We start from the raw sequence: 23,976 nt of genomic DNA, 5'->3' as shown, positions 1-23,976 counted from the left end.
TCAGGCCTAATCTTTAGGTCTTTGATCCATTTTGAGTTTATTTTGGTGTGTGGTGAAAAAGAATGGTCGATTTTCAATCTTTTGCATGTGGCTGTCCAGTTTTCCCAGCACCATTTGTTGAAGAGACTTTCTTTTCTCCATTGTAGGCCCTCTGCTCCTTTGTCGAAGATTAGCTGTCCATAGATGTGTGGTTTTATCTCTGGGCTTTCAATTCTGTTCCATTGATCTGTGCACCTGTTTTTGTACCAGTACCATGCTGTTTTGATCACTGTAGCTTTGTAGTATGTTTTGAAATCAGGGATTGTGATTCCGCCGGCTTTGTTTTTCTTGCTCAAGATTGCTTTAGCAATTCGTGGTCTTTTGTTCCCCCATATGAATTTTAGGATTGTTTGTTGAATTTCTGTGAAGAATGTTCTTGGGATTCTGATTGGGATAGCATTGAATCTGTATATTGCTTTGGGTAGTATGGACATTTTAACTATGTTTATTCTTCCAATCCATGTGCAAGGAATGTCTTTCCATCTCTTTATGTCATCGTCAATTTCTTTCAAGAAAGTCTTGTAGTTTTCATTGTATAGATCCTTCACTTCCTTGGTTAAGTTTATCCCAAGGTATTTTATTCTTTTCCTTGCGATTGTGAATGGGATAGAGTTCTTGAGTTCTTTTTCTGTTAGTTTATTGTTAGTGTACAGAAATGCTACTGATTTATGCACGTTAATTTTATACCCTGCTACTTTGCTGTAGTTGTTGATTATTTCTAATAGTTTTTCTGTGGATTCTTTGGGGTTTTCTATGTATAAGATCATGTCGTCTGCAAACAACGCGAGTTTTACTTCTTCGTTACCTATTTGGATTCCTTTTATTTTTTTTTTCCTGCCGAATTGCTCTGGCCAGCACCTCCAGTACTATGTTGAATAGGAGTGGTGAAAGTGGGCACCCTTGTCTTGTTCCTGTCCTCAGAGGGATGGCTTTCAGCTTTTGTCCATTGAGTATGATGTTGGCTGTGGGTCTATCATATATGGCCTTTATTATGTTGAGGTACTTTCCTTCTATACCCATTTTACTGAGGGTTTTTATCATAAATGGGTGTTGGATCTTGTTGAATGCTTTCTCTGCGTCTATTGAGATGATCATGTGGTTTTTGTTTTTCATTTTGTTGATGTAGTGTATCACGTTGATTGACTTGCGGGTGTTGAACCATCCTTGTGTCCCTGGTATAAATCCCACTTGATCATGGTGTATAATCTTTTTGATGTATTGCTGTAATCGGTTTGCCAAAATTTTGTTGAGGATTTTTGCATCTATGTTCATCAGTGATATCGGCCTGTAGATCTCCTTCTTTGTGTTGTCCTTGTCAGGTTTGGGGATCAGAGTGATGTTGGCTTCATAGAATGTGTTAGGGAGTTCTCCATCTTTCTCAATTTTCTGGAACAGTTTGAGGAGAATAGGTATTAAGTCTTCTTTGAATGTTTGGTAGAATTCTCCAGAGAAGCCGTCTGGTCCTGGACTCTTGTTTTTGGGGAGGTTTTTGATTACCGTTTCTATTTCCTTACTTGTGATTGGTCTATTCAGATTCTCCATTTCTTCCTGATTCAGTTTGGGGAGATTGTAGGAGTCTAGGAATTTGTCCATTTCTTCCAAGTTGTTCAATTTGTTGGCATATAGTTTTTCATAGTATTCTCTTATGATCTCTTGTATTTCATTGGTATCTGTTGTGATTTCTCCTCTCTCATTCCTGATTTTATTAATTTGCGCTTTCTCTCTTCTTTTCTTGGTGAGTCTGGCTAGGGGTTTGTCAATTTTGTTAATTCTTTCGAAGAACCAACTCTTCGTTTCATTGATCCTTTCTATTGTCTTTTTTGTTTCAATATCGTTTATTTCTGCTCTTATTTTTATTATTTCCCTCCTTCTACTGACTCTGGGCTTTGTTTGTTCTTCTTTTTCTAGTTCTGTTAGGTGTCGTTTGAGGTTGCTTACGTGAGCTTTTTCTTGTTTAGTGAGGTGAGCCTGTATTGCGATGAATTTCCCTCTTAGGACTGCTTTTGCTGCATCCCAAATGATTTGGTATGTCGTGTTCTCATTTTCATTTGTCTCCAGATAATATTTGATTTCTTCTTTAATTTCTTCAATGATCCATTGTTTGTTGAGAAGCGTGTTGTTTAGTCTCCACATTTTTGCACCTTTCTCTGCTTTTTTCTTGTAGTTGATTTCTAGTTTAATAGCGTTATGATCAGAAAAGATGCTTGATATTATTTCAACTCTCTTGTATTTATTGATGTTTGCTTTGGTTCCCAAAATATGGTCAATCCTTGAGAATGTTCCATGTGCACTTGAGAAGAATGTGTAACCTGCTGTTTTTGGATGAAGTGTTCTATATATAACTATTAAGTCCATCTGGTCTAATTTTTCATTTAATTCTATTATTTCCTTGTTGATTTTCTGTCTGGATGTTCTGTCCGTTGGTGTTAATGGTGTGTTGAGGTCCCCTACTATTATTGTATTGTTGTTGATGTCTTCATTTAGTTCTATTAAGAGTTGCTTTACACATTTTGGTGCTCCTGTGTTGGGTGCGTATATATTTATAAGTGTTATGTCTTCTTGGTGGAGAGTCCCTTTTATCATTATATACTGTCCCTCTTTATCTTTCTTTATCTGTTTTGCTTTGAAATATACCTTGTCTGATATTAGTATAGCGACACCTGCTTTCTTTTGTTCATTATTAGCTTGGAGTATTGTTCTCCATCCCTTCACTCTGAGTCTGTGTTTGTCTTTGGGGCTGAGGTGTGTTTCCTGGAGGCAGCATATTGTTGGATCTTGTTCTTTGATCCATCCTGCCACTCTGTGTCTTTTGATTGGGGAGTTCAATCCATTTACATTTAGAGTGATTATTGAGACGTGGGGGCCTACCACTCCCATTTTGTGTCTTGTTTTCCGGTTTTCTTCAGTTTCCTTTGTTTCTCGTCCCATGGTTTAATCTGTTCTGATGTAGAGCTACTACTCTCTGTTGTTGTCCTTCTACTTATCTCCTCTGCTCTTGGTTTTGTAGCCCCTTTCCTTTTTTGGATTTTTCAGGAATGAGGGTTTTCCTGAGGATTTCCTGAAGAGGAGGTTTTGTGGCAATGAACTCCCTTAATTTTTGTTTGTCTGGGAAAGTTTTTATTTCTCCATCGTATTTGAAGGATATTTTCGCTGGGTAGAGAATTCTCGGCTGTAGATTTTTGTCCTTCAGATTTTTGAATATATCATTCCACTCTCTTCTAGCCTGTAAAGTTTCTGCTGAGAAATCTGCTGATAGCCTGATGGGGGTTCCTTTGTAGGTTAGTTTCTTTTGCCTGGCTGTCCTTAATATTTTCTCCTTGTCGTTGACTTTTGCTAGCTTCACTACTATATGCCGTGGAGTTGGTCTTCTTGCATTGATAAAGTTTGGAGATCTATTGGCTTCTGTCACCTGAAGATCCATCTCCCTCACCAGATTTGGGAAGTTCTCAGCCATTATTTCTTTGAATAGGTTTTCTGCCCCTTTCTCCTTCTCTTCTCCCTCTGGTATACCTATAATCCTTACGTTGCATCTCCTAATTGTGTCTGATAATTCTCGGAGAGTTTCTTCATTTCTTTTAAGTCTTGCTTCTCTCTCCTCCTCTGCCTGCAACAATTCTATATTGCCATCTTCCAAATTGCTAATTCTTTCCTCCATATTATCGGCCCTACTGTTCAGAGCATCTAGATTTTTCTTAATCTCCTCTATTGTGTTCTTCATTTCCAATATTTCTGTTTGGTTCTTCTTTATCGTATCAAACTCTTTTGTGACATAGCTCCTGAACTCGTTGAGTTGTCGGTCAGAATTCTCTCTTAACTCATTGAGAATCTTAATGATGGCTGTTTTGAAGTCATCGTCATTTAGGTTATACATCTCATTTTCTTTGGGATTGTTTTCTGTGTATTTGTTGCTTTCTTTCTGTTCTGGAGATTTAATGTATTTTTTCATATTGCTTGATGTTGTTGATTTGTGCCTCCGCATGGAGATAGAGTTTAGTTGCTCCTTTCACTTGTTTCAGCTGCTGCGGTGGGAGGAGCAGCTGTTTATATTTCAGCAACCAGGAACCCTGTCCGTAGTTGCTAACTGGGCCTGGGCCCCTCTTCGTAGCCACAGTGGCCCTTTGGATTCCCTCCTCTGCTGTGGGGGCCGTCACAGGGGGGCTTCAGGCTGCAGGTGCCTACTGTTGCAGCCCACCTAGATGTGCTCTCTCCTTGGGGTCTGCAACGGTGTTATGGGCTTTTCCAGCAGCCAGGGGTGGGATCACTTATATTTGTCGCTCCGTTGCTGTCGGCACCCACCAAATCTCACTTGTCCTCTATAGGTCGCAGGAGAGCTATTGGCATCTTCTACAGTCTGTGGTTAGTACACCTAGTTATGCTGCTTTTGCCCTGGGGTCTTCCAGCCTTGTGGCTGGCGGCTGGGTGCCTTCTACTGGTGCTGTGCAGAGGCTTTCCCTAAGGCTGCTGTGAGCCTGTAGGGTTTCCCCCTAGGCTACTAAGCTGGGTCTCTGGAACTCTCTCCAGCCCCAGTCCTCTCCGAGATCTCCGGCAATCCCTAGACCCACGGGGCGGGCAATGGCAGCTGGGGGTCGCCCCGCCCTCAGGGCTTCTCTCCTGGCCTCTCCCGGAGCCGTGAATGCTGGGCGTGGCCCCTCTGCCAATGGCAGACAGGGAGTTTTGTCTGCTGCCCGGCGGAGCTCCAGCGCTTCCCCTCCGGGTCGCAGAACCGGCCTTTGAAAATTCCCCCGGCCCCGGTCCTCTCCGAGATCTCCGGCAATCCCTAGTCCCACGGGGCGGGCAACGGCAGCTGGGGGTCGCCCCGCCCTCAGGGCTTCTCTCCGGGCCTCTGCCGGAGCTGTGAATGCTCAGTGTGGCCCCTCTGCTAATGGCAAACAGAGAGTTTTGTCTGCTGCCCGGGCGGAGCTCCGGCGCTTCCCCTCCGGGTCGCAGGACCGGCCTTTGAAAATTCCCCCCGCCCCGGTCCTCTCCGAGATCTCCGGCAATCCCTAGTCCCACGGGGCGGGCAACGGCAGCTGGGGGTCGCCCCGCCCTCAGGGCTTCTCTCCGGGCCTCTGCCGGAGCCGTGAATGCTCAGCGTGGCCCCTCTGCTAATGGCAGACAGAGAGTTTTGTCTGCTGCCCGGGCGGAGCTCCGGTGCTTCCCCTCCGGGTCGCAGGACCGGCCTTTGAAAATTCCCCCCGCCCCGGTCCTCTCCGAGATCTCTGGCAATCCCTAGTCCCACGGGGCGGGCAACGGCAGCTGGGAGATCTCCGTGCCCTCCGTGTCTCTCTCTGGGACCCTCCGGGCGCCCCGAGCACCAGGCTGGATCCCCCCGCCAATGGCGGGGAGAGACTCTCCCCGCGGGCTCAGGTGTGCAACTCCAAAGTTTCCCTCTGCGTTTAGGAGTAATTGCAGGGGGTTTAGGTAGGGTTCTGGTCACCTGTTTCCACCGTCGCTCCTCTGTTGTGTTCTCGCTCCTGCCCTAGACGTGCGTGGATCCTCTGGGGGCGTCCGTTGGAAGAAAGCCGCTTGTGGGTACCAGGCTGCCCGTCGGGGTCGGAGAGCCCTCACCTATTTCCACATCCTCCCGGAGGAAAGTCCATCCGCCTTCCGATGTATAGTCGCGTGGGTGTCTCAGACGTCCTGAGATGCTGTCTGGATATCCTTTGTCAAGCGATAAGTGTCCAAATAATTGTAGACTCGAAGGGCGAGAGACAAAGAGGACTACTCACGGCGCCATCTTGGCTCTTCTCCTGTATTGTTTTAAACTTCCCTCTTAGAACGCTTTTGTTGCATCTCACAGATTATGGTATGTTGTGTTTTCATTTTTATTTGTCTCCAGCTACTTTTTGATTTCCCTTTTGATTTCTTCATTGATACAATAGTTGTTCAGTAGCATGTTGTTTAGTCTCTACATATTTTGACTTTTCCAGCTTTCTTCTTGTAGTTGATTTCTATTTAAATACTGTTGTGGTCAGAAAAGATGGTTAATACGTTAAATCTTCTTAAATTTATTAATGTTGGTTTTGTGGCCTAACATGTGCCCTCTCATGGAGAATGTTCTAGGTGCACTAGAAAAGAATGTGTATTTTGCAGGTTTTGGATTTCATGTTCTATATATATCTATCAGGTCCACCTGGCCTAATGTGTCATTTAAGGCCATTTTTTCCTTGCTGATTTTCTGTCTAGATGATATATCCATTGATGTAAGTGGGGCATTAAAGTTCTCTTCTATTATTATATCACTGTCAATTTCTCCTTTGTGTCTGCTAATATTTGTTTTATATGTTTAGGTGCTCCTGTATTAAGTGCATAAATATTTATGAACATTAAATCCTCTTCTTGGACTGATCCCTTTATCAGTTCCCCAAATAACCATTTATCATTTCCCCAAATAAACAGCTTTTGGTTTATTGATTAGTTTCTGTTTTACTCTTTTCAATATCACTGATTTCTGCTCTTATATTTGTTATTTTCTTACTTTTGTGTGGCTTGTGTTTATTTTCTCTTGCTTTGTAGTTTAATTATTGATTTGAGATCTCTCTTCAATGCTAGCATAAGTACTTAATACTATAAATGTTCTTACAGTTACTTCTTGATTTGCACCTCACAAATTCTGATGTATTATATTTTCACTTAGTTCAAAATATTGTCTAATCTCCCTTTAGACTTTGTCCTTGATCCATGGGTTATTCAGAGGTTTGCTGTTTACTTTCTAAATATTTAGGAGGAGTGTTCTAGATATTCTTCTGTTATTAATTACTAGTTAAATTCTATTATGGTTAGAAAACATCCCTCATCTGATTTCAATATTTTAAAACCTGTTAAGGTCTGTTTTGTGGTCCAGAATAAGATCTACCTCAGTGACTATTCCATGTACACTTGAAAACGTTGTGTGTTTTGCTGTTGTTCAGTAGAATATTCTAGAAATGACAATTAGGTCAAGCTGGCTGATCTTTTGTTCAGCTCTTTTGTAATATTGATAATTTTCTAATTGTACTATCAGAGAGGAATGTTAAAATCTAAAAGTAGAATTATAGACTTATTCAACCCTCCTTATAGTTTTATCAATTGTTGCTTCATGTATTTTGGAGTTGCATGTATTTATTAGGTGCACACATATTTAAGATTATTACACTTTCTTGGTGAATGGACCCTTTTGTCATTATGTAATGACCCTTTTTATCCATTTTAATTTTCCTTGCTTAAAGATCTATTTTTGCCAAAAATAATATAGCCAGCTTTCTTTGTATTAGTCTTTGCACTGTATACAACTTTTTAAATTCCTTTACTTTCCCTTATATTTAACATGAGGTTTTTGCACACAGCACAAAACTTTTTTTAAAAAAATCTAATTTCATAATCTTTGTAATTGGTTTGTGTAGAGCATTTACATTTAATGTAATTATTGGTAAGGCTAGACTCAGTTTTGCCATTTTCTTATTTCTGTGTTTGTTCTTTCTATTTCTTCTCCCTCCTCTGGTTCCTTTTTCCTACCTTCTTTTGGATTATTTACTTTTAAGCTTCCACTTCAATCACCTTATTTATTTTCTTTGTTAAACATCTTTAGGTTATTTTTAGTTGTTTTTCTAGGGATTATAATATACATTCCTAATTTTCTCAGTGTATTCAGAGTTAGTATTTTCCACTTCAATGAGACAACTTATGACCTCAAGTCCCTGACACCCTGAATCCTTTATAGTTTAGTTGTCATATATACTGCATTCACATACACTAAGTAATATTATTATCATTGTCTCATTCGTCATATAGGTTTTAAAGAATGTAACAGAAGAAAAAGTCTATTATACTTACTCAGATATTAACAATTTCTTTTGTTCTTCCTTCATTCCAGAAGTTACAAGTTATTCTGCCATATCAATTCTCTTTAGCATGAAGCACTTCTTCCAGAGAAGGTCCACTGGCAATGACTTCTCTTAGTTTTCCTTATCTGAATGCTACTCCTGTCATTCTGAAGGATATTTCTAGTAGATGCAGAACGCTGGGTTGATAGTTCTTCGCTTGCAGCAACTTGATGATGTCATTCCATAGTATGGTGGCCACTATGGTCTTTAATGTGAAATGTGCTGTCATTTGAAATATTCCCCTATATGTAATATGTCATTTTTCTCTGACTGCTTTCAAAAGAGAAAGATACCTTTAGTTTTCAAGAAGTTGATTATGATGTGCCTGGGTGAGGTTTCATTTACTCTATTATGTTTCTGGTTTATTGAATTTCTTTAATCTATACATTTATGCTTTTCTCCAAATTTGTGAAGTTTTTGGTCATTATTTTCAGACATACTCTTTGTCACAAATCTCTTTAACCTCTCCTCTAGAGACTCCAGTGGCATAAGTTTTGTACCTTTTAATATTGTTTTACAAATTCCTAAGATTCTGTTCATTTTTATTCCAAAATTATTTTCTCTCAAGATTAGATAATTTCTATTAATCTATCTGTATGTACACTGAATTCTTTCTATTCTATTGGGCTGATCTTCTTTCTATTCTGGTAAGCATTTAATTTCACATTATATTTTTCAGTTCTAAATTTTTAACACATATATTTTAAACTATGCATAAATGTATAAGCACACACACATATTTCCTATTTCCCTGCTTAGAACTTCCATCTTTTATTTATTTCCAAAAGTGTTTATATTTACCTAAAGGAGCACGGTTGTATAATATCTACTTTAAAGTCTTTGGTAACTCTAACGTCTCAGTTATCTCAGGGACTCTGACGATTGTTCATTTCCCTTGGGAACTGAGATTGCATTTTCCTGATTTTTTGTATGTTGACTAATTTTGGATTCTATCCTAGACACTTTGATTACTATATTTTGAGACTCTGGATTCTTTTGTTTGAGGGAATGTTGATTTTCTTTATTTTATCAGACAATCAACATGGTTAGATTCAGAGTGCAAGCTCTGTCTTGCTTCTATGGGGAAACTATCTGGAAACTGCTCTTGAAGATAGTTCTAGTATCTTCATTTTTATAAAGGCATGTTAATATCAGTGGAGTTTTGTACTTTAAGCTTTATATTTTGTTGAATAGTAGTAACAATAAGAGCTAACAGCCACTGGGCACTTACAACGTCAAGTTTTCTAAATGCAAATATGGATTATTTAATGAGATCCACAAAAACTGTATGCAATAGGTAATACTGCTGTCAATATTTTAAGAGGAGAAAAACTGCAGCTTGAAAGGATTATTATTTATATTTTTAATTTAATCATTACTTAAATATTTATTTCTAAAAGGTAAGGCTCTTCTAAAAAGTTACCACAATAATTTTATTACATCTAAAAATGTAACAATTTCTTAATATTATCATATACAGTGTTCAGATTTCCCTGTCTGACAATTTATTGTATTTGCTGGTTTGTTCAAATCAGGATACAAATAAGATTCATATATATCAGGAATTGGCAAATCTTTTCTACAAAGAGCCAGATAGTAAATATTTGATGCTTTGCAGGCCATAAGGTCTCTGTTGCAACTACTCAACTCTGCTGTTAGAAAGCAAAAGCAGCCACAGACAAAGCATAAATGAATAGGCATGGCTGTCTTCCTATTAACACTTTATTTACAAAAGCAGGTGGCAAGCTAGATTTGGTTCAGACCACAGTTCATCAATCCCTGAGATATAGCAATAGGTTAATATGTCTCTTTAGTCTCTTAAAACAGAAGTTCCTTCTTCCTCTTTTTCTCCCTCCCTCATTCTTCTCATTACAATGCAATCTATTTGTTGAAGAAAATGAGTTGTTTTTCCTATAAAGTCTGAATTTTACCAACTGTATCATTATGGTTAATTTAACATGTTCCTCTGTTCTGTATTGCCTATAAGTTTGTAAATCATTCTAGAGTCGTCAGGTTTGATTTGTTGACAAGACTACTTCAGAGATTGCATGGCATTTTAACCAGGCATCTGATTCCAAAGCTCAGGCTCTTAGCCACAATGACTTCGTTTATCCATGGAGACTTTAAACAGATCTAGCCTACATGTGGCAAATGCCCTATCTTTGTACATCTTTGTTGGCAGCTGAGCTCACAGAAACAAGCTCTTCTTAATATGCAGCAGCTTCAAAAAGGCATTCAGCGATGTGGAACTGTTTAGACCTATAGTGAATTTGGCGGAATTTTAAGCCTTGTTTCATCCTTACCTAATATTTACTTATTTGTATCAAAAACACTGGTAAAGGAGAAACTGCACTAATCTAAAATAGAGCTCATTATCAGGAACTTCTCCTGAGTTCTTGTTAAACAAGCCAAAATAAAAAAGGAAAAGCCCGTGCCAAGGTCTCCTAATCTCTTTGCTGTCCACTCGAGCACAGTCTGATGCAAATTCTGTTCTCCCTGAGGATTGATTGTTGATGGAGCCAAGCTTCCTAGTCTTGGATATGATCAAAATATGCATAACTTCAGAAAATAATGTAGTTCCTCTCTCAACTGAAATAGGTCAGCTGTTTCTTGCTCAGAGCAATGATTATTTTTCTCTTTATCTTATTAAAAAATGCTTATTTTGTTGTTACATTTTGCCCTGATATAGAAAATTAGTTTATTTTGGAGAAAGTATATACAAATTCATTCCAGAGTCAGAATGTTTAATTTGCATGTTCTATTTTTATAAATGAGTTGCTTAGCTTTTATTTTATTTAACAAGTTAAACAGACATCTGAAAATTAAAAATGCTTCCTGATGTAGGAAGCAGAGTTTTAGAGTTTTCTTCTGCTAACATGCTTTTCTTCTAATTTTAAAAATCTATTTTCATGTAGAAATTTAATCTACTTTGTAAACATTAGGTTTCTGAAGTATTTAATATACGTATGCGCATAATACTCTAAATTTAGATTTCACTCCATGCTTATTAATATTCCAAAAGCATTATTCATTTTTAATAGCTTGGCTACTGTACCCAAAAACATGCTGATTAGATAGAGGTATGAACTGCATCTAAGGTGAAATATACTTTTGTAAAAAAGCCATTAAAAACTGAGGTTTCACTATAAATTAATATAGTTCTGATAGCCAAGGAGGCTTTTTCTTTTAGAATAAATTTTATATTTTTAATTCTGAAATATTTTTTCAACACTAATATTTTCTCATATTTACTTTGAGAAATTTTTAAAAGTATGGTTATATTGGAAGAGTGTCTTGCATGTGTGTAAAAACTGTCTTTTGTATATAATTTTCAAAACTGGTATACTTGGGTATCTCTCCTCCTTGGATATTTCATTCTTACGATTCAACATCACGCTTTCAAAATCTATCACTCTTAATACACAAAGACCTAATTTATTCATTTTAACTGCTACAGAATATTCATTTTGATATACCACATCCAGGCATCTTTTAAAAATGGACACTGTTATTTACAATTTATAGCAATTTCAGAAATGCTAAAATGCACATCCTCGTATGCGTCTTCTTTCTACAGTGGACCTGCTCTATCCTAGAGGATATCTATCTTTAACTTTACTGGGTGATGAATTCCATTTCCTCACATAATTAACACGTGATATCATTGTAAAATTACTTTTTTAAAATTTACGTCAATGTAATCAGTACAAAACATCTTAATGTTTTTTAAATTTGCATTTCCCCGGTACTACTGAAGTTGAGCATCACTTTGCTAATTTTCCTTTCAGGTTTCCTCTTCTATTAAATGCCTTTTCACATCGTTAGCTCATTTTTCCTTTGGATTGTTTCTCTCTTTTTCTTATTGGTGTGTAGTTCATTGTATAATCTTTGTATTAATCTTTTATTTCTTAAAAGTTATACAGATACTTTTGGAGGGAGATACCATAAACTTATTTACCATGCAACAACTAAAATATACCTTTACAAAGAAATTTTCCTTCTAAGCTGACTCAGCTCCATAAACAATTCTCCTAGCACTCTGAGGCCTCAGGAACTTGATAGCAAATTGGGGGGAAGAAGGTAAAGCTGCTGGTACTTCCTGGGGATATGCCCCAGGAGAAATAAAAGGAAGCTGACGACCAGGCCTATCTCCTCATCATTTGGACTTCCTGGTATTTGCTATTAGGAGGAAATCTTACATATTGAATGTCCTTAGCAGAAAGTTCTTGGCTAAAGAACTATTTATACTACATAGACTCAGAATCTATGAGACATGGCTCCTTGAAGATGGCCACATTAGCTGTAAAATTCTCTGCATTATAAAATGGAGATGTTTAACAATTTAAAGCTCCTTCTGTGTGAGAAACTCCAAAATCTCTCACTTGGGGACCTCATCTATTATTCGAGGCCAGAGAGATGTATGCAAACATATGGAGACCACATGGGATGCCCCGCATCTTCAGTCTCCAAACATATGGGGACCACACAGGATGCCTTACACCTCCTTCAGTCTCCAAATATATGAGGACCACACAGGATGCCCCGCATCTCCTTCAGTCTCCAAACATATAGGGACTACACAGGATTCCCCATGTCTCCTCCAAACATATAGGGACCACATGGGATGCCCCACATCTCCTTCAGTCTCCAAACATATGGGGACCACACAGGATGCCCCACGTCTCCTTTAGTCTCCAAACATATGGGAAACCACATGGGATGCCCCACATATCCTGCAGAGACAAAACATATGGGGACCACAAAGGATGTCCCAAATCTCCTTCGGTCTCGAAACGTATGGGGACCACACAAGATGCCTCAAATCTCCTTCAGTGGCATCTGTGCCCTTTGTTGGCTATATCTTTGAAATTACTGGTAAAGCTGATATTAAATAAGCTCTGACTCATGGGATTCAATCTGACAATCTAACCATGAGTTTGCTCACAGGTGTTGACAGCTATTTAGCCAGGGCTAAGACTGGACCTCCAGTGAATCTCAATATTGCCTAGTTTATGCCTTGTTTCTGGATTCTCTCTTTCTACCTATCTGATTTTATTTCACAACCAGAAAATCTGTCTTTCTAATGATTTCAGTGTGTTTGTGAAATGCTATCATTGCTATCCTCACCTCAAGTCAACTGGTACATTCTACTCTACCTTCAGAGCACATGATTCTGGGATGCTCCACTCCAGCCAGGGCCTTGAAGATAAACTAGATTTTACCTAGGAAAGCAGCACATTGCTTATGAATGAGGTGGGGTTATGTTTTTTTTTTGTATTTAATGGGGCCAAGATTGGAGCTAGGATTGGAGTTAGGATTCCTTAAGGTTCATATAAAGTGTAAACCAAACATATGTCTCTTTTTCCACGTCACCTTTCCACAATAAACAAAGCACATTAGACATTTAAAAAAACACATTTTGTTAAAATTTAAAAATATACTGATAAAACAACTTTCAGTAGTATAAAATTTTAGTAATGCCTAATCAGAAGTCTGATTCTGTGAAAACCACATAACATCTAGATATCTAGAGAAACCTGTAAACTTATTAATGAAATTCTTATAAACAAAACAGAAAACTTCCTAAAAAACATGTCTATTGCTTTTTATAAAGATATTCACCTCTGGATTCTCTGTAACTACTTGTTTACTGACTGGCTTTTCCTGGATGGCAGCTGCTTGACTTCTATCTGAAAAGAGGAAGAACCATTCAAAGGAGGAGTTGTTCACACAATTTTCCATCACAAGGTCCCAGTGGCACAATGATTGAGAAATTAAAATCAATATCTTGATTTTATTTCAGTTTTGAATAGTCAAATAATGCAGGCCCTTACAAAATCAATGTCAGTAGTATATGGAATCCTAGAGGAGACACTTTTTCAAAGTTATTTCCAAAATAAATAGAAAACTATGGTGATTATGTCACAGGATGGTAAATACACAATAATCATGAGGAAATTCTGCCTCTACAAAAAGAATGACAGATACAGACTTTTAATTCTAAGCAACTGGTAAAGAAAAGACTCAAACAGAGGAATACAAAATACATATTTGTCAAGATATCAGGAAAGTTTTATCCTCAACATCATGTAAACAACTTTTTCAAGACCCAAGAAAACTGCATTCAAATAAACACAGCTATAGAAAAGGATGACATGAATATACTGTCTACTATAATTTTACTTCTATGAAAAATAAGGGGCATAATATACATACCAGTCGCAGAAGACAAATTAAAATATAAAGCAGTGCCAGTGAAATACAAAGAACTAAGGTTGTCAGTTAGTAACAGAAAATATCCCATAGCTTATCTTCCAGACTTTGGCGTCAGATGACTTCCTGTGGTCAGTAACCTGTGCTGTGCTTACTATGATGTGGGCTGGCTCTTTAAACTCTCTGATCCTTAATGTCCTCTTTTGTAAAATGGGAGTAATACCACTGCATAGTATAGTTGGGAGAATTAAATGATATAAAATAAAAATTAAAATTAATCTATTTTAAACAAGAAAGATATGTAAAAGCCTTGGTAGAGTATGGAATATTTAGAATAGTGTTTGACACATAAGGCTCACTAAATATCTATTATAATTACTATTGAATTTCCCATTAATTTTTATAAAACAGAATCTCTCCTGCATCTGTTAAATATATTAGAAATCAAATCAAATTCATATGCAGCATATTATATATATAATTTTTGACTTAGTGGCTATTTAGAAATTTTTCATCTTTAAAAACTAAAACTGTTCATAAAGTTCTTGATGACATCTTAGCATTCATTATGATATCACCAAAGTCTTTAAAGTGAGCTAAAGAACGGAGTATAAAAGCACTGGGAAAAATTATATTATTATATTTATTTTTGGTTCAGAAAAAAAATTGTTAATTTCAAAAATATATTTTACTTCAGGTATAGTTTATACACAATGAAGCACTCAAATCTTCAGGGCACATTTTGATGAGATGTGACAACTGCATATACCCACACAACCACACTCCAACCCTCATTCCCCTTTCCAGTCAATCCCAGGCCCACCCCAGAGGTAACCATGATTTGCTATCTTTCACCAGACATTAGTTGGCCTGCTTTAGGACTTCACAGAAATTTAATCATACCATATACATTCTTTTGTGTCTGGCTTATTTTTCTCAGCCTAGTATTTTTTAGGTTCATCTATGCTGTTATGTGTATCATTGACTCAACACATTTTAGGGTTGAACAGTATCCCACTGAATACGTTTAAGATAATTTGTTTATTGAGTCTCCTGTCAGTGGCAATAAGAGTTGTTTTCAGAATGATACTCTTCAAATTAAGAATACCATGTACAAGATTGTTCATTTTGAACAGTGTTCATTGTTCAATTTGAAGAGTATCAAATTAAGAATACCATGAACAATCTTGCACAACTGTTTATGTCACCATAGCTGTAGAATTGCTCTGCCATATTCTAAGGGGATAATTAACTTTCTGAGAAACTGTCCATCTGTTTTACATTCCCACTAGCAATTTATGAGTTCCAACAACCCCACCAAAACTTGGTATTGTTACTCTTTTTAATTTTAGCCATTCTGGTCATTGTTCAGTGGATTTCTATGATGACTAATAATATTGCATATTATTAATGTTTTTATTGTCCATTAGTATATTTCCTTTATGAAAGATCTGTTCAACTCTCTTTCTCATTTTTATATTGAGTTGTTGATCCATTCTTTTCCACCTGAACTAGCTTAAGACATGTCTAAAATCAGTTGACTGTATACAGGTGGGTCTATTTTAGGATTATCTATTTGGTAGCTTTTTGGTAAACTCTCAAGGATTGTCTATGTTCCTGATCATGTTGACTCTAAATACAATTTTACTTCTTCATTTCTAAAAGTACAGTAGCCTTATTGCAAAAGCTAGGATCTCTAGTACAATGCTAAACAGAAGTGCTGAGTGAGGACATCCCTACCTTGTTTCCAATCTTGGGGCGAAAGTCATCACTGGGTCTATCTGCAGGGTTTTCATAGAAAAAACTTTTATCATGTTTAGAAAGTTTCCTTCTATTCTTACTTTGGTACTTTGTTTTTTTCAAATCATGAATGGGTAGTGAATTTTGCCAATTGGCTTTTCTGCATATACTGAGATCATATGGGTTTTCTTTATAAGTTTGTTAACATTATGAGTCATTTTGATTGTTTTATGAATGTGAAAACAATACTGCATTTTTGGGATAAATCCCACTTGATCATCATGTACTATTCTTTTTATATGTTGCTGGATTCTATTTGCTAATATGCAGTAAGGATTTTACTTTTGTTCATGAGAGATACAGGTCTGAGGTTTTTGTTTTTCTTGTAATGTCTTTGGTTTTGATATTGAGGTGATGCAGGTTTAATAACATGAGTTAGGAAATATTCTATACTCCTCTATCTCCTAGAGAGTTTGTGTAAGATTGGTATCATTTCTTCTTTAAACGTATGATAAAATTCATTTGGTCCTGGAGTTGTCTTTGTGGAGAGAGTTATAATTTTAAATGTAATTTATTTAATCAGCATAGGGTAACTTATATTTTCTATTTCTTCTTGAGTCAGTTTTGGTAATTTTCATCTTTCAAGGAATGTGTGTAATCTAACTTGTTTAATCTAAATTGTTGAGATTATTGGCAAAGATCTTTTTTCATATTTACCTATTATATTTTTAACAACTTTTTTGATACATATTGCTTTTCTCTTTATGCTGAAATTTCCTATTTTCCCCTTATTATTCATGTTTTCTTTTAACATTATAATAGCTGTCTTAATACCTGTATGCTAATCTAATTATTTCTGTTATTTCTGGTTCTATTTCTATCAATTGATTTTCTTCTCATGGTTAATGCAATAAAGTCAACTTCTACAAGGTATCTCCATGACTCAGCTTTGGAAAATGATTAATGTTAAATTTTATATCAGAGGTCAAAATTCACTGAGCAATAAGCTATATGTCCAACAATAAGACTAAATAAATCAATGAACATGAACAAGATACAATTAAGTCACTAAAAATCACATTTCCTTAGAAAATTAAAACATGTGAAAAGTCCTCATGATGTTACAAGAGAAAGTAGAATACAAAACTATGCATTGTAGGATACAAATATTTAGGGAAGGAAAAAACTAACAGAAAGAAAACTGGAAAGCAGAATGTGTAGTATGATTTTTAGTATTTATATTTTTATTTATAGATTTTATTCATAATCCATATTATATATAGTAAATATGTATTACTTTTTCTATCTGACAAAAATCTAAAACCATTTAAACCTGACATTTATAACAGCCATCTAATATACATATGAAAATAAAGCTTGTCTTCTCTCCTTGTCTGTACAACTGCCTCTCCCATTCCATCTTACTTTTCTCTGAGTCTCTGTTCTCTTTCAAGATTTCATGATTGTCATATAATGATACTTACCAAATTTTTATGTATGATCCTCTCTTTCCCCTCAAGTTTTAATTTCATAATTCCATCTGCCTACATTTAGATTACATCATGTTCCCTCAAATTCGATATACCCAAACGCAACGTTTTCTCTTCTCAAACAAGTATTCCTTCCCAGTTACCTATTTCTTCTCAGTGATACTATTTTTCCTATTTCTCAGTTTTATAATATTAATTTGTCCACTGATTCTACCCTGCCCTTCACATTAAATCTTTCCTTGAGTCCTTTGGATATCACCTCTTATATGCAGTGGTTATCTCTTCTGCTGCTTGTGGAAGATTTATCGCACTGAGAGTTCTAAATAAGTGGCCTTTACCCAGTCTTCCCTCCTACGCTGACTCCATCTCTTACTAGCATGTTACTGAATCTCTGAGCCTTAGATGTGATGGACACCTTGAACTGACTATATCAGTAGTCATTCTATCACCCTTTTACAGTAAAAAAACTGAAAAACATAAAATTACATTTTCTATACTTTACTGCTAGGGTTCTGAATATGTTGTTGGTTTAGAAACGAATAATTTACAAAAACTTTATAGTTGAAACTGAGTCACATAGTGAGACAGGTAGAGCACAGGGCATACATTTGGCTGCTGTACCTCACGGCAGGACTGCTTGCTGGACCCTGCAACTGTAGCAGCATCCTCTTGATTCAGCAGGCAGCCTCCTGGTCATGATGGCAAAGGCAGCAACTCCTGTGGCAGCCAAATTCTGCTGTATGACTATGGGAGTCATTCATGAAAGCACAGCCTGGAGGGCCTTTCTTCAGCCCTCCCAACAATTCCACAGCTATTTATTCATCCTTTTCTGCTTAAACTGGCTGGAGTGGATTCTGTTGTCTATTAAGAATGCTAACCAATAGTTTTCTTGTCCTTAAACAACAATACTGACATTTTGAAGGCTTATTGAAACAACTGATTAGGACTATTATGTAAAGCATTTTAACACTATTACCTTCCAAAAACTAGTTATTGCTGTGTGTTATTGTTATTCCTATCCTAACATGACAACAATCAGAATGCCTGGTTTTGAATTATGGCTTTAGCTTATGTTCTTTGCAATCTTGATCAAGTTGTTTAACAACTCTAAGGTTTGACTTTGTTATCTATAAACTGGGTAAAGAGTCTAACTACATCATGTAGTTATTGTGAAAACTGAATGAGAATATGTAAATAAAAATCTATTTTCTACACTTTGTTATTCTCCAAATAATTTAATTAGATCAAATGTATTTCCCACATTGTTTCCTTTTTTTAAATGTTAAGACCTCACCTTGTTTCCTTAGAATTCTGGGGACTCTTTAAAAAAAAAAAAAAACACCCAGAGCCTCTACATTCTGTTATCCTCTGTTTTTCAATTCAAACCCATTGTTCAAGTTGTTCCTTTTCCATGAAGTATCTTCAGGGACTTGCAACCTACCTTGATCACATTCTTGATCTTGGATGTCCTACAAACAGCACTACGCATTTTAACACTTAACTCTTTCTTAATTAGTAGATGTACCTTATTTTCTTCTCAAATGGATTTTCAGTTCCTTGAGATTGTTAACAATTACTTTTTTTTGATATCCAACAGAGCTCTTAAGAGAGTTTACCACATAATAGTCACTTGAGAAACTGCTGACTAGATGATTTACCATGTTGTACACTGAATTCAGTTAGATTATATAATATTTTTATATCTGTCATTTAATGCAGAGAACTTAGATGTAAGTACCTGGTTAAAAGCCATTTAAAATTATATACGTATATATTTTTTCTTATTAATTATTTTACTCTTTACCAAAAAATTTATACTTGTCTCTAATTTCCTTTAATTGTGCTGTTTAATTCTACCATAGAGACAGTAAAAATATTCAATGAGCTGACAAAGGAAACACATAATATACCAGTGTCAACATTAAAATACAGGTATGACTTCTGTTCCTTAGACACAATTATCAGCAGTGATACGAGACTCTGCCCAGATACAAGTGCTTAGAGCACTGTTTTTCAACCTTGGCCGCACATTGGAGTCACCTGGAGAGCTATAAAAATACCGAATCCTGTATCTTAACCCCAGAGACCGCCATTTAATTGGACTGGCATATGACTTGGCAAAAGGATATTTAAAAGTTAGCCAGATGATTCTCACGAGCAGTTAAGGACAAGGACCACTGGTTAGAGGCTGTTCACCACTTAGCATCCTCTCCTGTTCACTTCTCTCACGGCTTTGCTTTAGGAACATGCCGCCTGCTTGGAGAGATTTAAGGCCACTCATCTAAGCCCTCTTTTGCTGTCACCAATGGCACCTTTTGCACATACATACAAGTTAGGGTAACAAGATGGTCTTATTTTGAAAATTATTTTCTGACAGTATCTTTCTACAATTTCAGTACACAGCAATAGTATTCACATACATTAGAAATAAGGTGATAACTAAAATATCAGCCTGGCAATAAGAGAGGGGAGGAGAAAAGGAGAAAAAGAAAGCCTATAGCTGAATTACCTATAAATGCGAGTTACAGTTTCACACTATATGTACCTGGTTGATGGTACCCAGATCATCAGCGAAGATGTTTACTTCCGACAGAAGCAGAGATATTATAGATTTTCTCAACAAGCTGCAACTTCCCAGGGTCACCAGACACTGAGAGACACAATGCTGGACCTGAAACTAAAGAGTAAACACGAGAAAGTTTCTATTCTCTATCCAGTCAGGTCAAAATATATTTAGTGAGCACATTTTAGACTTTACTATGAGCTCCACGATATGGGGAGTACAAAAAGTATCAACATAATCCTGGGTCAATCTCATGCAGAATTGTGAAATAGAAAATAATATAGGCAAAAATTTTTTAGCAGTTAATGTTTTGAAATGCATGACAGGGGGCTGAAATGGAAGTTTTAGTTAACGTATCAAGACATAATATAACTGTTTAGATGATAGACTACATGCTGAATGAATAAAAGAGATGATTAAACAAGACTCTTAAGCCCTTACTCACTAAATACAGATACAGATATAGATTTTAAAAAGGTAAGAGGAAAAAGTTTTTTTTTAAATTTTTATTGTTTATGATAGTTTACAATCTTGTGAAATTTCAGTTGTACATTATTGTTTGTTAGTCGTGTTGTAGGTGCACCCCTTCACCCTTTGTGCCCACTCCCTACCCCCCATTTCCCCTGGTAGCCACTAACCTGTTCTCTTTGTCCACATGTTTAAATTCCTCATATGAGTGGAGTCATACAGAGAATGTCCTTCTCTATCTAGCTTATTTAATTTAACATAATCCCCTCAAGGTCCATCCATGTTGTTGTGAACGGGACGAGTTTATTCTTTTTTATGGCTGAGTAGTATTCCATTGTATATATATATCATATGTTCTTTCTTTATCCAATCATCAGTTGATGGGCATTTCGATTACTTCCATGTCTTGGCTATTGTAAATAATGCTGCAATGAACACAGGGGTGCATGAGACTTTTGGAATTGCTCACTTCAAGCTCTTTGGATAGATACCCAGTAGTGGGATGGCTGGGTCATACAGTATTTCTATTTTTAATTTTTGAGAGATCTCCATACTGTTTTCCAAAGTGGCTGCACCAGTTTGCATTCCCACCAGCAGTGTATGAGGGATCCTTTTTCTCCACAACCTCTCCAACACTTGCTACAATTTGTTCTGGTTATTTTTGCCATTCTAATGGGTGTAAGGTGATATCTTAGTGTAGTTTTGATTTGCGTTTCCCTGATGATCAGTGATGATGAACATCTTTTCATGTGCCTATTGGCCATCCATATATCTTCTTTGGAGAAATGTCTGTTCACGTCTCCTGCCCATTTTTGATCGAGTTGTTTGATTTTTTGTTGTTGAGTTGTGTGAGGTCTTTATATATTATGGAGATTAACCCTTTGTTGAATATATGACTTGCAAATATTTTTTCCCAATTAGTGGGTTGGTTTTTGGTTCCATCCTGTTTTCCTTGAAGAAGCGCTTTAGTTTGATGAAGTCCCATTTGTTTATTCTTTGTATTGTTTCCCTTGTCTGAGAAGGCATGGTGTCCAAAAAGATCCTTTTAAGACTGATGTCAAACAGTGTACTGCCTACATTTTCCTCTAGAAGCCTTATGGTTTCAGGTCTTACCTTTACGTCTTTGATCCATTTAGAGTTTATTTTTGTGAATAGTGAAAAAGAATGGTCAATTTTCATTCTTTTGCATGTGGCTTTCCAGTTTTCCCAGCACCATTTGTTGAAAAGACTTTCTTTTCTCGATTGTATGCCCTCAGCTCCTTCGTCAAACATTAGCTGTCCAAAGATGTGTGGTTCTATTTCTGGGCTTTCAATTCTGTTCCATTGATCTGTGCACCTGTTTTTGTACCAGTACCATGCTGTTCTGATTACTGTAGCTTTGTAGTATGTTTTGAAGTCAGGGATTGTGATGCCTCCAGCTTTGTTCTTTTTTCTCTGTATTGCTTTAGCAATTCGGGGTCTTTTGTTGCCCCACATGAATTTCAGGATTCTTTGTTCTATTTCTGTGAAGAATGTCACTGGGATTGCATTGAATCTGTAGATTGCTTTAGGTAGTATGGACATTTTAACTATGTTTATTCTTCCAATCCACGTACATGTAACGTTTTTCCATCTCTGTATGTCATCATCCATTTCTTTCGGGAAAACCTTGTAGTTTTCGTTGTGTAGGTCTTTCACTTCCTTAGTTAAATTCACCTGGAGGTATTTTATTCTTTTTGTTGTAGCTGTGAATGGTATTGTGTTCTGTCCCTTTCTCAGCCTTTTTCTTATAATTAATTTCTGACTTTACAGTATTATGATCAGAGAAGATGCTTGTTATTATTTTAATTTTTTTAAAATTTATAGAGGCTTGCCTTGTTTCCCAACATATCGTCTATCCTTGAGAATGTTCCATATGCACTTGAGAAGAATGTGTATTCTGCTGTTTTTGGATGGAGTGTTCTATATATGTCTATTAAGTTGAACTGTTTTAGCGTTTCATTTAATTCCACCATTTCCTTGTTGATTTTCTGTGTGGATGATCTGTCTAATGATGTGAGTGGAGTGTTGAGGTCCTCTATCATTACTGTGTTATTTTTAATATCTTCGTTTAGGTTTCTTAATAGTTGCTTTATGAACTTTGGTGCTCCTGTGTTGCATGCATAGATATTTCTAAGCGTTATTTCTTCTTGATGTAGTGTCCCTTTGATCATTATATACTGACCATCTATGTCTCTCTTTACCTGCCTTATCCTGAAATCTACTTTGTCTGATATAAGTCTTGCGACACATGCTTTCTTTTGTTTGCCATTAGCTTGGACTATCATATTCCCCCCCTTCAGTCTGAGCCTGTATTTGTCATTGGAGGTGAGGTATGTTTCCTGGAGGCAACAGATTGTTGGATCCTGTTCTTTAATCCATCTGGCCACTCCATGTCTTTTTATTGGAGATTTCAATCCATTTACATTGAGGGTGATTATTGATGCATGAGGGCTTAATGATGGCATTTTGTCACTCGTTTTCTGGTTTTCTTGCATTTCCTTTGTTTCTCGTCCTGTGTGTTTTGGCCTACAAATTGACTTCTGTAGTTTCTTATTTCCTTACTTATTTTTTGTGTCTCTGTTCTGTTTTGAAATTTAGTGGCTACCCTGAAGTTTGTATTCAGACTTTCACATGTAAAATAGTCCATTTTCTGGTGGCCTGTTATTTCTTTAGCCTAAACTGATTCAGTCCCTTTCCTCCTTCCCTCCTAAGTTATGATTGTCATGTCTTATTCCAACTTGTGTTCTGAGTTTGTGGTTAAAGTGATAAGATTATCTTTGTTTTTGGTGTTTTCCTTCCCTTTATCCTAATGCTATAGTTGTATATTTGCTATCCTATCCTGATTCTATCTGTTTGTCTTCTTACTCTGTGTTTTGTGACTTCTTTCTCCTTTTTCTTCTTTTTTCAGGTATGAGGGCCTTCTTGAAGATTTCTTGTAAGCGGGGTCTCGTGGCTACATAGTCCCTTAGCTTTTGTTTGTTTGATTTAATTTCTCCTTCATATCTGAAGGATATTTTTACTGGATAGAGTATTCTTTGCTGAAGATTGTTATCTTTTAAAGTTTTGAATATGTCATTCCAATCTCTCCTAGCTCATAAGGTTTCTGCAGAGAAATGTGCTGAAAGTCTGATAGAGGTTTCTTTGTAGGTTATTTTCTTCTGCCTTGCTGCCCTTAGTATTCTCTCTTTGTCATTCACTTTTGCCAGTTTTACTACTATATGCCTTGCAGTAGGTCTTTTTACATTGACATATCTAACAGACCTGAAAGCTTCCTCCACACACATTTCTCTCTCATTTCCTAGACTTGGGAAGTTCTCTGCTATTATTTCTTTGAGCACACTTTCTGCTCCATTCTCCTTTTCGTCGCCCTCGGGGATACCAATAATTCTTATATTGCATTTCCTCATTGACTCGGCTATTTCTCAGAGATTTTCTTCATTCCTTTTTAGTCTTAGTTCTCTCTCTTCCTCTGGAGCCATTCAACCTGTCTATCTCCTATTATGCTTATTTGCTCCTCTGTGGCATCCACACGGGCATTCAGGGATTCTGTATTATGTTTTATTACTTCCATTGTTATTTT

At 36.7% G+C, this 23,976-nt stretch overlaps 1 protein-coding gene across 3 annotated transcripts in view; it reads right to left on the bottom strand.

Annotated features, from left to right (window-relative positions):
- MEI4 (meiotic double-stranded break formation protein 4) overlaps positions 1-23,976 on the bottom strand; it is a 242,743-nt gene that overhangs the window by 61,098 nt on the left and 157,669 nt on the right. For 2 of the 3 annotated variants that reach the window (XM_044757455.2, XM_044757454.2), the window contains exon 4: positions 19,890-20,021. The exons of the other annotated variant lie outside the window; for it this stretch is intronic. In XM_044757455.2, the coding sequence (XP_044613390.2) occupies positions 19,890-20,021 (132 nt within the window). The remainder of the gene's footprint in view (positions 1-19,889; positions 20,022-23,976) is intronic. 3 annotated transcript variants of the gene reach the window in all.

Source organism: Equus asinus, chromosome 24, assembly GCF_041296235.1.
Source record: "Equus asinus isolate D_3611 breed Donkey chromosome 24, EquAss-T2T_v2, whole genome shotgun sequence".
In the NCBI taxonomy this organism is placed as follows: domain Eukaryota; kingdom Metazoa; phylum Chordata; class Mammalia; order Perissodactyla; family Equidae; genus Equus; species Equus asinus.
This window is presented reverse-complemented; position numbering and strand designations above follow the sequence as displayed.